The sequence below is a fragment of the Lepidothrix coronata genome, unplaced genomic scaffold (genome assembly GCF_001604755.1).
Source record: "Lepidothrix coronata isolate B3197 unplaced genomic scaffold, Lepidothrix_coronata-1.0 Scaffold4, whole genome shotgun sequence".
NCBI lineage: Eukaryota > Metazoa > Chordata > Aves > Passeriformes > Pipridae > Lepidothrix > Lepidothrix coronata.
In genome coordinates, this window is record NW_016690184.1 from 2,848,564 (window position 1) to 2,864,805 (window position 16,242).

The 16,242-nt window shown below is 35.1% G+C and overlaps 1 protein-coding gene across 10 annotated transcripts in view; it reads left to right on the forward strand.

The window, feature by feature from the left end:
• The window catches only part of ADGRB3 (adhesion G protein-coupled receptor B3), a 463,874-nt gene that overhangs the window by 415,999 nt on the left and 31,633 nt on the right, over positions 1-16,242 (forward strand). For 8 of the 10 annotated variants that reach the window (XM_017825573.1, XM_017825611.1, XM_017825640.1 and 5 more), the window contains 6 exons: positions 1,869-2,019; positions 2,576-2,645; positions 7,382-7,448; positions 9,610-9,695; positions 13,133-13,231; positions 13,562-13,733. In XM_017825573.1, the coding sequence (XP_017681062.1) occupies positions 1,869-2,019; positions 2,576-2,645; positions 7,382-7,448; positions 9,610-9,695; positions 13,133-13,231; positions 13,562-13,733 (645 nt within the window). The remainder of the gene's footprint in view (positions 1-1,868; positions 2,020-2,575; positions 2,646-7,381; positions 7,449-9,609; positions 9,696-13,132; positions 13,232-13,561; positions 13,734-16,242) is intronic. The other 2 variants (XM_017825601.1, XM_017825649.1) reach the window with 1 other exon arrangement.

Sequence of the window (16,242 nt, forward strand, 5' to 3'; positions counted from 1 at the left end):
AATTTTGTTGTCAAATTCTTCTCCAACAGAACATGCTAGCTTTTGCAAGAACATTGATAGGAAAGCAAATTAAAGTAGTGGGAATTCATAACATATGAACCAGCTAGTTAAAGGAAGGCAATTTCTGGATTTTTCTGTTATATTTATTCTGTGTTTCAATGCAGAGCTTTAATTTTAAATAAGTGGAATTTTTGTTTGTATACAGGAAATACTGCTAGTCAGGCTTTAACTGGATAGATTTTATGAATCCATATACCTTAGGGACATCTGAACATAAGAATTAGTGGCAAAACCTAGGGTGGAATGATTAGTGCATTTTCAGGATCTGCTGGTTTTTTCCAGTTTACATTCCTTGCATTTTTTAATATTAACAATAATTCTCTTGCATATAATTATATAGAACCCCTTTCCCTAGATTTAAATAGACAATTTGACCCAGGATTAGAAGGCAAGGTGTTTGTTACATCTGTAAATTGCAGTAGGAAATCATTAAGCTCTGACTTAATGTTCATAAATTTTTGAAAGAGGTTGATATCAGCTAATGCTAGTATCAGATGGTATCAGCTATCAGCTATGTATTTGAGATAACTATTGAAGTGAACCATAACAATTGATTTCAGATAAGAAACTGGGAAAATTAACACCACAGAAAATTCAAAACAAAATTTATTTTAAAGTAATTAAGAATAGAAAATGAACTAAAAAACATGCATACTGTGATATATGGGTGTCATATATGTCATATCCTTCCTACCAGCCTTTATCCAACAATATATGCAAGCACTTATATATAACTAGGAAGGCGCATATTTTCTCCCTAAATAGTTTGCTCGATTGGGATTTTAGTAAAAAAGAACTGACTAGCCTTAATAAAAGGCTAAGCATAAGGTAGCTATTAGATGTGTATGATGCATAAAGAAATAATCATAAAGTAATATCTACATTTCTCAACTATAAATTCGCATCATTAATATTGGGGGTGTGAACTGTTTTGATTTTTTTAATCTGACATAATTTTGATGGTTTAAATTGTGATAGATTGTGCTAAGGATATTTTCAACATTACTGGTTTGCTTTTGGTTCTGGGGTACAATGCAGACTGCATTTTATAGCCTGCTACTGGCATTTTAAGTAACACAGTGGAGGGCAGATCATTTATGGCAAGAAGCTCATTTATGTAAGCTACAATGTCAAGTTTAATTAAGGGCTACAGTCACAAAAGAAAGCTGATTGCACATGCTCAAAATACTTTTCAGATGACAAATGACTGATACCCATAAAAACAATATCCAGGATAATTGTTAAGGTTATGATACTTAAACCAGCCTAAAAAGATCTAAGGTGGTATATTCCAATGGGTTAATGTTCTATAAGACTGAAATAAAAAAAAATCAAAAAATCAAAAAATCAAAAAATCTATTACATAAAATTCAAATTTATAGCCAGGCTCTTTCTACATGGAGGAAAGAAAATATAACTGGCAATTAGGAGCATTTGTATCCCCGTATTTTCTTTGTTCAGCATAGTGAGATTTTATAATCAGTAACTTATAACTGGCTTACCAGAATGGCTTTTTGATGATCCCTGGTCAAAGTAAATGTGCAGAGAAAATTCTACTAGCGTGATTTATTTTGTGTTCTTTGTCCCTGCTTGAAACATTCAGTGTTTGGGAAAACAAGTCAAATCCTCTTCTACTTAATCCCCATCAACATCTCTCCTTCTCTGTCTCTTTATGGCCACCACATCATAAAGGGAGAGTTGATGCTAAAGATAAAGGTCAAGATGATAGAATATGACAATTCTTTGAATTGAAAAGAGGAATGAGTGTCCCTAAGTATTCAGCATGAGCTTCTCTTTGCTCCCTGCAGGGCATCTGCACCACAACCACCGCATTTTTACACTTCTTCTTCTTAGCTTCATTCTGTTGGGTTTTGACAGAAGCGTGGCAGTCATACATGGCTGTTACTGGAAAAATTAGAACACGGCTCATAAGGAAACGTTTCCTGTGCCTTGGATGGGGTAAGGCAGTAAAATTATTCCTAAAAATCGTTGGAATGAAAAATTTAATGCAGCAACAGTGTCAGGAATATAATAATTTCCTTCATTTAACCTGAAAGCAGACAGCATGTTACTAAAAAGAAAACTAGGTAAGGAGCCTTTCCACTTTATCTCAGGCTCAAGCTCTGCTGGTGTATATTGTAGCATTCTTTTATAAATACGTTTTAACAAAATTTTAGAAGATTTTCAGCAAAGTACTGTAATATCAAGAAATCAACATAAAACAAGACAAAAACTTCTCTGAATATTGATGAAGTCTCCTTCTAGTTCTCTTTAAGACCTGACAAATGTACCAGTAATTTAAGTACATCAAAGTGGTACACCGTGGGCAGAAAACAGTGTCCTCCTCCCTGCCAGTGCTTCAGAAAAACAAATCCTGCAACTGTGCTTCATTAAATAATTCATTCCATATAAAATTGACCATTTTGCATTAGCTTGCCCTGTCATTTTTTTTCCAGGCAAAACAGCAATATTTTACTCAGCATCTGATGATTATTACTGTTTTGTTTTTTTTCAGGATTGCCAGCATTAGTGGTTGCAATATCAATAGGCTTTACCAAGACAAAAGGATATGGAACAGCCCACTAGTAAGTCAATCTGAAATGATAAAATATGTTTTTAATTATCAAGATTGTCATACCCATCAGGAACGGCCTGGCATACGCTAAAGGCTCTACAGCTATCCATTCACACTCGGAACTGGCCTAAGAGTGACTGAGTGATCCACAAAAGAACAAAGAGAAAACAGTATTCCAGCCTTAGACTGAGCTCAGCAAAGCACCAGACACCCTGGACTTCTTATGAAGTTTTGAAATAGCAAGCTTTTAAGAAACACGGAGAATTAGGTCCACTTAGACACCTAACATTTAATAGATTTACAAAAGAGAATGTTAAATGTTATGGCTAGCCTCTGCCAACCTTTAAACATGTCTGAAACTGTACTGGCAAGAGTCTCTTTGGCACCTGGGTTTCTGTGCACCAAGTGCGTACCTTGACTTTAATACTCATGGGCTGTTTGGAGCCAAAGCCCTGCAGACGTGTAAAAACAGTTCTCCCATCCAGCCCCTCTCTCTTGGAGAGCCTGATCCAGCTGATTTCCTGGACTGGGCTTTACTTGAGAGACAGCCAGGAGGAAATCCGTGCACTTCATTTACATTCAACCAATACATTTCCTGTTTAGCCACCTGGCTGGTTCAAGTGTGTATGTAGCACCTTGGAAAATTCACTTCACAGAAGACTGCCCTTTGGTTTTCTGATGAAGAAGGAGCTGGGGCTGAGCCTTTCTCCTGCCAGTGGAGAGCTCCAAACACCATTATATATGTTTTCTTTGGTTGGCCTATTTGGAGCTCTCCTCACGTTGCCTAAGAAATTAAATATGCATCTGGACAGAAAGAGAGGAAATATGACTTCGTAGTCTGTTAATGAGGGCATTCATCAGAGATGTGGATGAGCTAGGTCAAGACTTCACTTCAATGAATATTTAATTATTCCTCTTAACATCATCATTGAGTGAGATCAGGATTCCCCCTCCCTTCCCTATGTGTCTCACCATCTTGGCACATGGCAGGGGAGGCTTCAAGCCGTCACTCCAAGACTGGATGGGAAAGGATTCAAAACCAAATCTCCTCTGGAATACCAGCTCTAATCACTGAACTTTTTTAGTTTTAAATGGTGACAACGTGCATCTTGAATTTTTTAATTAGGAATGTCCTATGTAATGGAAGTGCTTAACTTGCACATAGAGGTGGCAAGTGAAACAATGGTTTTATTTCTCTTTTGGGTGTTACATTGAGGACCTTCTCCTCTGACATTTTTTCTAACTATTGTGCTTATCTTGCTGGCTTTTTTATTATTTAGTCCTTGAACCAGGACTGGAGAACCATATAGGCTGTGAGAATTACAAATCACCAAAGAACAATGTCAAGACCCCACTGGGGATGTAGCTTTGTCCCTTGCAGGATTTTCTACCAAAATCATTCATATGTGAGCACTTGCTTTAGTTACCATTGCTTCCTGCTTCCTTCCTGAGCTGAATGCATTTTTAAAAGGGAATATACTGAAATATTCAGACAAAGCAACAAATCATTCATTAAGGGTAACCTGTAAAGTGAAAAAGAGCAGGTCTCTGTATATGTAACAGTTCCTCTCCCAGATTTCAAATTTAGTTGACACAGTACTGTGGAAGAAAGAACAAATGGATGTGTGCAAGGGACAAACAGAACCATAACACAGCTTTCTCATCTTATTTGCAAATATATTTTATTGGCATTTGACATCAGAATTGCATAAAGAAAACAGTGAAGGCAATTTCTCCTCCATCACCAGCTGATGTGGTGTCCCACTCCAGAAGGCAGCAAAGAATTTTGTCCCATGACAACTGTTGGGTGGTGTAAAAGCAGAGCACCTGTCCTGCCCCTTCTCCCATAACTAAAGAACTTGTGTAACTTTTTAAACTGCTTACACTATATTTTGCCAGTTTGACTGCAATCAATTACACACATACTGCCATCAGAAATGTATTCTGCTGCAAACTATTCCTGGTCTATAAGATGCTGATTTTGAAAATGAAGGTTTCAAATGGAGAACATTAAAAGTGAAAATTGAGGAATTTATTCCAGTCTCATAGTCCCACACATGAAGAGATTCATGGAAAGGGAGAAGGTCCAAGGATCTTTGAAGCATATCTCAGTTTTGTACAGTATATGTCAGAATTGTTCACACTGGAACCAATTCTGTGATCATCAGTCTCTGTGTCCTAATTATTAGACAGTTGTATTTCTGTACATTTAAATCTAAATGTGAACTTCATACAGACACTTATAGTGATATAGATAGAGAAGCTGAAGGGATTTCCTAAAAATAATTGAAAAACCACAGAGACAAGTTTTTAAATATTTCAGGTTGTCTGAAAAAGATGTGTCCAAAAGCTTAATAGCTTTTCCCAACTGTTACTGTAAGACTAATAAATATTTTTGCTACCTCTCTTCAGATGATCACAGTTATGAAAGCATCACTACTACATGTTATAGTTAATAAACCTGCATGAACTACTCATGTTTACATTCAGTACTAGTTCTAGGAATTCATTATATCAGCAAAAATTAAAATTCTGTTGTAGTCATGTTCTTGCCATGCTCTCTTAAGAGAAGAAACCATATTACTGGAGAGCATCAAACAACTCTCAAAATGTACAGGACACAGGAGCAAGTGTACAGATACTTCATCACTCAGCAGAATTTTATGACCATGTAGCATGATCCTATAAAACCACCAGTGACTGCTCTTAATACTAATCAATTTATATGGCTTTCTGCTATGTGCACATCAGGGAGGAAGAAGACAGAACAGGAGAATAGAATAAAACCAACTATAAAACACTGAAAAAAAGCTATCAGAGCAGAGAAATAGAAAAGAAGATGGAAAAAGGAGTAAAAAATTGACAATTGCTTTGTGTTGTAAGGGCACCTGAAAATCTATCTTCAGAATGTCTTCAACAGAAAAAGAATGGGAAAAAGTGAATTTCAGAGTCATCAACTAGGCAATGTCGAATATGTTGCAATAATGATGTCACACATTAGTGAAAATCCAGACTGCTGAAGATTCAGATTGTGTAAAGAAAAGAGGACAACATCTACATTTTTACCAGTTCTGCCTCTAAATGGAAATCACTCTTTTCAGCAACTGTTTTACTTGAGGACATGGAAAAGGAAATGAACACTTCTCCTTTGGTCTTAAAGATTTTTAGGGTAGAAACTGGTTTTGTTTTATTTAAAAACAAAAAACAAACAACCCCCCCCAAAAAAAAAACAAAACAAACAAAAAAAGCACACCAAAAAACCCCAAGACCAAACAAACAAAACAAAACAAAACAAACAAACAACAAAAATAAACAAACAAAACCCCACAAAAACAAAACAAAAAAAACACCTTCCTGACACTTTTTTCAGCACAGATATCTGAAATTAACTTTCAAATACAATACATCAACTATTTTTATGAACTGATTCTTCTGTCTCCCAATAAACACGAAAATTTTAATTACATATCTTAATTATACAGTGATCACCTTTCATAAGTTTAAAAGTTCATACTGGTGAGGAAATGCACTATGAATACATTTCCCCCTCTCAGAAAGATTCTGACCATACCTAACATACCTTTGGAAAAAATAGCAAGAAAAATTGCAGAAAATTTTGAAAGCATTTTTTTGACATTACAAAAATAAATTGAACATTACTGTTGTAGTTGATTTTTGAGGTAGGATGTATAATAGCTTGAAGTATATTAAGTTTTTAACACCATGGCAGATAGGAACTATTTGCATCCATTTATCGTTCCAGAATTTAGTACACTGGTGTATTTGGGTTCATGTGACAGTTTTCACATGGCTTCATTGCAGTGGAAAACAATTTTATTCTTTGTAGTGCGAACACCAACCCTAACAGACGATTAATATTATGATGTGCTTGCATTTAATTTACTGAGTTTTCAAAAGTACAAAACCACTACTATAAAATAAAGAACATATGCATGATTCTGATGTGAATGTTTCTGGATGTCAGATCTAAGTAAATTATTTGAATGCATATACTTGAGCTTTCTTATATGTAGGTGTGATCATGCATTCAAATAAACATGCAGTTCTTTGAATGTGTAATCACTGGGAAAATAGCACAGCTGCATTTACTTCAGTGTGTGAAGCTCCTGATCTTTTGCAGATATGAAAAGCTTTACATCATGGTATATAAAATATTTAGAATCTGATCCTATAAGTGCTCTGTGTTTGGAAATCTGATGGTTTTCAGTGAAAGCTCTGATGCGGTATGACAAACTCTGTAAGATTAGTAGGTCTCCAGAAAATACAGTTTTCAGAGGCTTTAAAACATACATTTAAATTGTTTGCGAAATATTCCAAAGAATACAGAACAGTTAGATCATATATGATTTTTCTCTAACGGGAATATTGTCTTGAAGATGTAGTTCTAATAGTAATTATTGAATGACAGGATATGTAGAAACCTTTTTTTTTCCCGAAGTTCTACATTACATGTACTTGACCCTTCATTGCTTTAAGTATAGAACTCAGACATGGTAAGCTGGAAATGTATATAATTGACATTAAAGATTTTGAAACATTAACAATTGGTAATGGAAATGCCTTTCAGCTCTCTACATCATCATATCAACAAAGCATTTCTTTTTCATGTGTGCATATGAATCTCATATGTCAAAAAAATCTCATGCTGTAGTAATTATTGTTTTTTTGACAATGTGTTATACTTATTTTTAATTTGTGTTAGTTGTTCTCTAATGTTCTTTACAGCTGTTGGCTGTCTCTGGAAGGAGGGCTACTTTATGCTTTCGTTGGACCTGCAGCTGCTGTTGTCTTGGTAAACATTAATATAATTTCCAGTATTTTCATATGAAATGATGGAAAGTGCTATTTCAATTATAAAAGCTTAGCTATACAGTAACATTGCATTTTGCTGTAAATACTGAGATTAGTATTGTTTAACATACCTTCAGTATTTTGAATGCATGATTCATTTAATTATATCACTTTATACCAATTAATTTTCCGTGTTTATACATTAAGCTGTGAAAGAATAATGTACTGATTAGTGGCACAGAAAACTTTTTACAGGTATCACTGAGTTATTATCAGCGGCATCTACGCAATTGTCACTTCCTTGTGAAATTCAGTGACATTCTTGATAGAGTGCTGCTTGGCAGTGTATTGCTGTGCCAGCAAAAGCAACAGAAGGAGTGGAACCAGCCAGCAAGTTCTCCATGGCTACTGCTTTAGAAGGCAAAGAAAAAAGCCATAGTTGGAAAAATTTCTTGTTTATGTATTAATCTTCCACATCTCTGGAAATGCATTTGGGTGTAGGATTCACTTTTGCCCGATTGTAGACATCTGCAATGTAGATTTCTGCATCTAATCTAGTTATCCCAGCTATTTTTCATTGTCAGTGGAGAAAAATACACACTTTTAGAGCTCAAACCATCAGAAGTATTTCAACTGTCTACTTCAGGGTAAGATAAATTGCATCCTACCTGTGCCATCGGCTATCAGTCATCTGCTCTGCAGTCTGTATGGATTTTTCACAATAATTTGTTTAGCATTTTTCCCTTACAGATTTTGAATCTAATTCCTTTCCACTCCATCAATTTTATACTATGATAGTTCTATCATCACCAGTTATTTCTGATTTTCCCTTGTAAAAGGGAATCTTTCTTACTAGTCATCAAAGATATAGCTATTTAGCTACATAAATTTTCCTGAAATGGATGTTTACTACTCCCGTAGAGTTTGTCTCATCATTGCCTGGAGCCAAGCCAGGATCCTTTTATACAACTCACAGTCATGGTAGAGGAGCCAAGGATGTTTACGAAAAGCCAGTCATAATTTTCACATGGAACTAACTGTATGTTCTCTGTGTAATTGGCAAGTCTTTGTTCAGAGATGTTTGAAGTTCACAGTAGCAGTTTGCCCTACCATTAGCTAGTAGCTGTGGAAGGAGCTGTTCCATGCAGCCACTTAAGCCTAAGTGTATGAAGCCAAAGAATTATATAACATCAGCTGAAAAATGTTAATGTTGAAAATAAAGCTGAAGAAGAGTTGGCAGGACAGACCAGTAACAATTAGGTATTTTGGCACAGGTATTGAAAAACCTGTTTGAAAGGAAAAAAGGATTATCCTTTTCTAATAAATAAAAAAAGGAACATTGATTTAGTAGATTCAAAAATTGGTATTACCTCTTTGCAGGGCCATGTAGAAACAGGTTCATAGAGTTCATTTCAATAATGCAAATGGATAATAACAGTCATTAAGTTGTCCATTAAATGCCATTAGTATGTCCATTAAGTGCCAAAGTCTGACTGCTGAAACACTTTAAATTTTTTTTAGGTTAGATCTTCAACCCATGTATGTGATCAGAACACCATTTACTTTAATGGAGCTAAGCAGACTTACCCCAGGAATTCATCTGGTCCACAAAAATAGTAAACTGCAGTCAAATAAGGCTCAATACAGGCATTTTGGTGAATAACATAGACTAGTGACATAGACATAGACAAGTGACAAATGGAAAACCACAGGCTGGTTCTGCATAAGTGGGAACACCCACATGGGACACGAATGTTTAAAAACGAACATGGTTACAGTCATCATATGTTCTGACTAGCTCTTCCCTGTGCATACAACTCAAATTTTCAATGGTTTTCCTGGAATAGGATATATTGTTTCAATTAAAACTGACAAAATATTAAAGCTATATTACTCAAGCTTCTGGCCAACAGACATGTACATAAATATAGCTTCATACCACATAGAATTCAAAATTCAAAAACAAGCCTGTTGCAGGGTGCATATTTGTTACCCTTTTGAGTATATGGCCTCTTTTCGTGTGGTCAGGGGAAGTGCTACACAATTTCTGAAGGAAAAGAGGAGGCATTTTTCAAGGCCTGTATGATCCTTATTCTGAAGTAAAGGATACAATATTTTCTTTCAGGTGCTGAAAGATCAACTATTTGTTTTCTGTTTGACAGGTCAACATGGTGATTGGCATTTTGGTATTTAATAAGCTTGTTTCCAGAGATGGAATCCTAGATAAAAAACTCAAACACAGAGCGGGGTAAGCAACAATTGGGTTATTTTAAAGCATATTAAAATTTTATCCCCAATTTTAAATTACAGATATTCACCAAAAATGCATTTGATTGTGCTGTGAACTTTTATATCAGCATAACAGTGTGTCTAACAGATTCCATTAATCTCAAAAGCTGCTGTTGCATTATTCTGACAGAATGCAACTGAACAAACTAAACATAATAAAACACAAGTACAACAGTATTAAGTTAATAAAAATGAGAATAACATAAATCTGAGCAGAGGTTCCACAAGATTGTTACACGTGTAAAGTTGTTGCAATTAGGAAAAGTGCTTTATGAAGTGTATGCATTGAAGGAACTGATTATTTTTGTCTAGCTGTCAAATTTAATGACTATGGGAGGGTATGTTATTCGTTTGTGTTAACTGTTATAAAATATATCTTACAGAAATATATCTCTTAGTGAGGTCAATGTTATTCTGCCATTTTGAATATGTTAAGAATTTGCCATTGTTCTTACATCTAAATAACATCTGCACAGGTGTATTTTGTAGATTAGTATAACAGAATTTCAAAGTAAAAAAAAAATTGTTTAAAAGTGGAAAATATAAAAAGGTAAATGCAGTATTATTACCTACTTGCATTTACATTCAAATTCTGTTTGTTATCATGAGAAGAAAGAATTATGACAGTGGTGGCATCGGAAAATGTTTTTCAGTGGATGACAATGATTTGGAGTACCACAGCAGCAAACCTAGATTCATTGCATGTTGGAGAAAAATATTTCACAAGTCCATCATCGCCTTCCTAATGTTTATGAACCTATAGTTATACTTTGAATAATGATTTTTTACAGTTAAGTTTTCTAGTATTGTATTTTGGGTCAGCTTGTAGTTAACTCCACCAATATTTGCATTGCTAACAATGATAAGCAATGGTATCTTCATTTTACTGTGTCTTACTGCTATGGGTAAATTTATTGCAGTTTCACTTTTAATTATTTTACCTTGTAACTATTCCTAATAAGTCCAGTTCATTGGTTAGATGAGTACATTTATGATAAATACTTCACCTGGTGTGATTTCTATTTAATATTAATTCAATTAAGTCTTTCTGGATTTCAGTTCTTTCACCATTGTCTAACAAACATGTACCAAAAGTTTAAATTTTATTTCTTCCATTTTCCTACTTTTTCATTAGAATGTAGTAATTTCTTAACCTTACTTTTTTGTCTGTGTTGTTCCATCAGCATTCCTAACTCTGTAATAACACTAGTGAAATCTATAATATTACAAAACTACCCAAATTATTTCAAAAGTAGCAATGACTTAGTAATCACCAATTCAAATTCACATATGTTCTAATTCCAGTGATATAAGGAGCTGGGGCAGCCACAGGTTTGGCTTTGTACATTTTGTACAGATATTCAAACTTAGATTTAGCTGTATTTTTTCCAGCTACTCAATTGTAGGCCATAGAAATCTATTTGCTTATACTTTACTTTCCTGATGAAACAAATAAGTTGCTTGCTAGTCGTGCAACTTATTAAAGAAATATTTTACTTAAAAATAATTTAATTTTAAAATAAATGGATAAAGTAGAGATTATTTTGTCACAAATAATCCAATTGTTCTGGGAGAACATGTAGATACCGTAATGAGAAACAATCTTAACTTGTATGATAGTATGAGATAGTGGTTTGGCAACAGCATTCCTTGATACTGCTTGGCAGATGATATCTCTTGAGTTATTCTTTGGAACATGGAAATTACTTCATCCTTTGACCTCCACTAAAAAAATTATTGTCACTCCTTTCTCAAGTACCTCTAGACAACCGTACTCAGAAAGGCAATTTCATTCTTTCTGGCAAACACTGGGCTTATATTTATCAAAAGTTCAGGTGTAGGATTTAAAGCAAGTGAATGGGGCAAAATATACTAACTCCATATGCCTTTTACCATCTTAATAAGCATATGGAGAATAAACACATGGGGAAAAAAACATGGTGATGGATCTAAGTCATGTTCTCAATCATTTTCCTGACAAAAGAGGTAGCATATATATAGGTCCAGCCAGAAAATTTGTATTTGGGTTATATACATATGAAATTCTATTATTATTTGCAAGATTCAAAGCTGGTTTTTAGAGGTAAAAAGAATAATCCAGTCTGATAATGTTGAAGTACTGCCAGGCAAAGACAGGTAATTTCCCAAGCTTAGTTTATGCTTACCTGAGGCATTTTTCTAGTTCATTCTTTAATGTATATCTTTAATTGTTGTAAATGGATTCACTGTGTTATTTTCACACCCCACAATCATCTTATAAAAGATCAGAGTTCACACTGTTTTTGTACGGAAGAAACTGCATTTTTATGGGACATATGCTGCACTTTTTAATGGAAATTCTTCATTTGGTTTATCAAAATGCAACACATCGGAGTTCAGTGTTGTTTTGGGCAGTATGTTAAAAGTCTTGGAATGCTGGGTTTGGCAATAACAAGCAGTTCTGTTGGTTGAAATAACTGGGAAACAAAATGAAGAGTTACCTATCTTCACCATGTTGATCACTTTCCAGATGGGAATAGGTAAAGCACCCTTCCTGTGGCATCTCAGTCAGTTACGGTTATTCCTGGTTCTGATAGCAGAAAGAGAAGGAATAGCAAAAATCTATTTAGTTGTGTCGGGACATTGAATGCATGCTATATGAAAAAGAAAACTTAAATTCCTGGTTTTGCCCTTTAACTCTTCTGACAGGTGCCAAGGTACAATTGTCCGTACAAAATGCTTTGAGCTTAATGCTTGTGTACTGTGTTTTATTAAGAAGCGGAACAGGTCACACTTTTTTATAGTACCAACTGATATTTATTTCATCAGATTCCATACATTTCAAGCCCTGTATTCAGACCTTCACATGGCATGAATAAAACCACTCCAGATATTAGTGGGCTGTGCAGGTCACTAGTATAAATCTGACTATACAGTGCTATACATACTGATTTGAAGCTTGAATAAATTTTGCAGTTTTCTTTACCTACTAATGCTCTGTAATGGTTCATACTTTGCACTCCTCTTTTATGTGTCTTATACTCTTTCTCAAGCAAGTTTGGATGCAACAGTCTTTTAGCAGGTCTGAATAGAGGGATTTCACTTTGTGTGTCTACCCTAGCATGTGCTTATGTTTACTTCAGTGTACTGAGCAGTACTGGATATTTGGGGCCTTTTTTAGCTTAAATGGAAGAAATAGAGTTTGCATGACGTGAAGCCCCATAGCATTAACGTTTAAAGCTAACAATAATGTAAAGTACAAAGTACAGTTTTGCAACAACATAGAGCATTCATTCTGAATAAACCTACTTACTTTTTCTGCATTACGTCATATTTAAAAGCTAAATTTCAGTAGCAACGTTTTTTGGTGACAATTCAATATTTTGTTCTTTTTGTGGGTGTTCTGTTTGTTTGCAGTCAGATGAGTGAGCCTCATAGCGGTTTGACGCTCAAATGTGCCAAGTGTGGAGTAGTTTCAACAACAGCTTTGTCAGCCACCACCGCCAGTAATGCCATGTTAGTCCTGATCATTTACATCTTCTTGTTACAAATCTTTTACAGTGCATGTGAGACAATAGTTTGATGATGAAAACTGTGTTTTATAACACTGTATATAGTGCTAAGCACATTTAAATACTTTTTAACAAAAAATAAAGAAATTGCAACTGTGTTTATTAACTGAATACAGGATATTCCATAGAACATAAAGTATGAATGTTACATTCTTGTCTGTGATTTTCAAGTTAAATTGATTTAAAAAATCCTTAAATATGTTTTATATTAATAGTGAGCTTTCATTATTTTTTTACAATATTACAACGCTGCTTTTCTCCTCTTTTTCAATAGGGCATCCCTTTGGAGTTCCTGTGTGGTGTTGCCACTTCTAGCCCTGACTTGGATGTCTGCAGTTCTGGCCATGACAGACAAAAGATCAATATTATTTCAGATACTTTTTGCAGTATTTGATTCGTTACAAGGCTTTGTTATTGTCATGGTCCATTGTATTCTCCGAAGGGAGGTGAGGAATGGCTTCCCGGTTTTTCTAAAGGGCTATGCTCCTGTTAATCTCTCAACTCTCTTTAATGTTATATAGAGCTTACTCTGCAGAAATATATTTCATGGAAAGACTAAGGTATTTTATGGTGAGATGTATAGGAATGAGTGAAAGAGAGAAGGGAAGATCAGTTAATGCCAAGTGCAAAATGTCAGTATAAAACTGTACCAACTTAATTCAAGATGTCTTTTGATCTATCCCAAGTACAGTTTATTTTCAAGTGTTAGGCTTCCCCAATATTGTGAGTATAGGGAAATGTGAATGCAAATGCCTTTCTGAAGACAAAAAGCTATGGATTTTTACACTCTGTAAAACAGATTCAAATACAAAATTATTTCTGCTTATACTGTCCCTGAAAGAGGCCACAAGGAGATGATGTGTTATATTCATGAAGATATACCATTCTACAAACTCAGGTACATACTAAAGTTATGGGAACAGCAAGGATGAAGACAGATGAGTGCTTTGAGAACAGTGAGGACAAGCCAGTCCCCTGGCTTGCCCTTCACAGCTCAGTGCCACCTGCCTCAGGATTCATCACCACTGAAATCTGAGGGCAGAACTCCTACACAAGTGCTCTTTAATCTGGCTCTGGTGACAGCTTCTCTAACCTATCTAACCTGCTAACTAACCCCACATTTTTACTGAGATGGATTTGAGAGTAGTAGCATAACAGTTTTGTTGGCAGATCTGTAGTAATGGGGTTGTCTATCAAAAATGAGCAGGTGGAGCTGGACTGGAGAGTAGTATCCTGGTCCACTATCATATCTGTGGGCTAGTCATTTATCAGCTTCAGGATATTTACCACACCAGTAAATCAAATTATACTGTCCAGCATGGCTGTGACTGACGAGTTATTTGAAAGCACCTCAGGACTAAAACAACCAGAAAGATGTTTCAAAAAGGGTTTTTTGTCAACTCCAAGTGAGGAATCTCACACAGTGGTTTACCCCTTTCCACCACTGACACCCTTTAAACACTGAAATTTAGTATATTAATAAAAATAATTAAGAATAACATAATTTATTCAAGTCTTTCAGTAGTGCACCACTTTGCATGAGCTTTATATCTCTATCCTGCACAGAATGCATAGGTAATTATCTTATCAAAGATTTAAGTTTTCAATTTTTAAAGAAAAAAATCAATAACTTGCAGAAATTGGCACCTTACATTGTGCTGATCCCTTCACCTTTAGTCATGCTGTGAAAGGCAATGTACGTTTGTATTTTTTAGTTTATCAGCTTTCCTGTTGGAAAGGGCTTATTCCTTTAATACATTTTCTTTTTTTCTTCTTTTGACTTTCCTTTTTGTTCAGGATAAAAATATGTGCAGAATAAGATAATACTCAAGACAAATCTAGAACTGTCTAGAAATACCCTTATTTTCTTCAGCATTTTCTTTCCCCGTAAGATTTACATCTGTGAAAGAGGGTAGTATCATCTGTAAATCTGAAAGTCATTATTTCACATATTCTTTTAGTAAAATGGCAAGACACTGCACCTATTTTCAGTAGAAAGAATAGTGGTTTCATACTGGTTTTGCTGTCTATGAAATTTGTGTATCCATTGGGATTTATTAATTAGCTTAGAAAGTGCATTCTACCTCCCACTTACTGTCCTAGGGAACAATTTTTGTTTTAAAATATATATATTTAGTTCCAGGTTGCATGTGAAACATTCAAAACCAAAGCAGTATGACAGCATTATGTTTCACAGAGTCATAGAATATCTCAGGTTGGAACAGACCTATAAGGATCATCGAGTCCAACTCTCTGCTTCTTGCAAAACTTCCTGAAACTAAACCACGTGACTAAGAGTGTTGTCCAGACAGTCCTTGAACACTGACAGGGTTGGTCCCATGACCACTCCCCTGGGAAGTATGTTCCAGTGACTGACCACCCTCAGAGTGAAGAACCTTTTTCAGATTGTGTCCAATCTGAATTCCCCTGTTCATTCTATTTCCTCATGGTCTAATTCAATTTCCTTGTGTCTTAATTCCATTTCCTGTGTCCTCTATAAGGATTCAGAGAGACAGCAACACAGCCTTTGATTTTGATGTCATTCATTTTGTCGAAAAACAGACCAAAATTCATGAGAAATTCTAAATGTAACATAGCACAGCACTGTATAAAATATAAAATAAAAAAAATTAAAAGTCAGACATTGAAACCTGCATCAGTGCAGTAATGCAGAAGATTATTTGGAAAAAATGTATTTTGACTAATGATGAAAGATGAAAATCAACAGACATCTTCCAACAATTCCCTAAGCCTTGAATTAAAGACAGGTTTCTTACTCTAATGACAGCTCTTTGCTGCAATGCTTCATTCCCAGGTAATGTTTTGACAGTGCTGAAGTGCTCATAGAAACATTCTTGTCTGACCATACTTGCAGAGAGGACTGTGGTGATAGAGGTGGAATTAGTCTTTTCTATAAGTAAACTCAATTTTCAAATGCATAGGATACCTTGACTG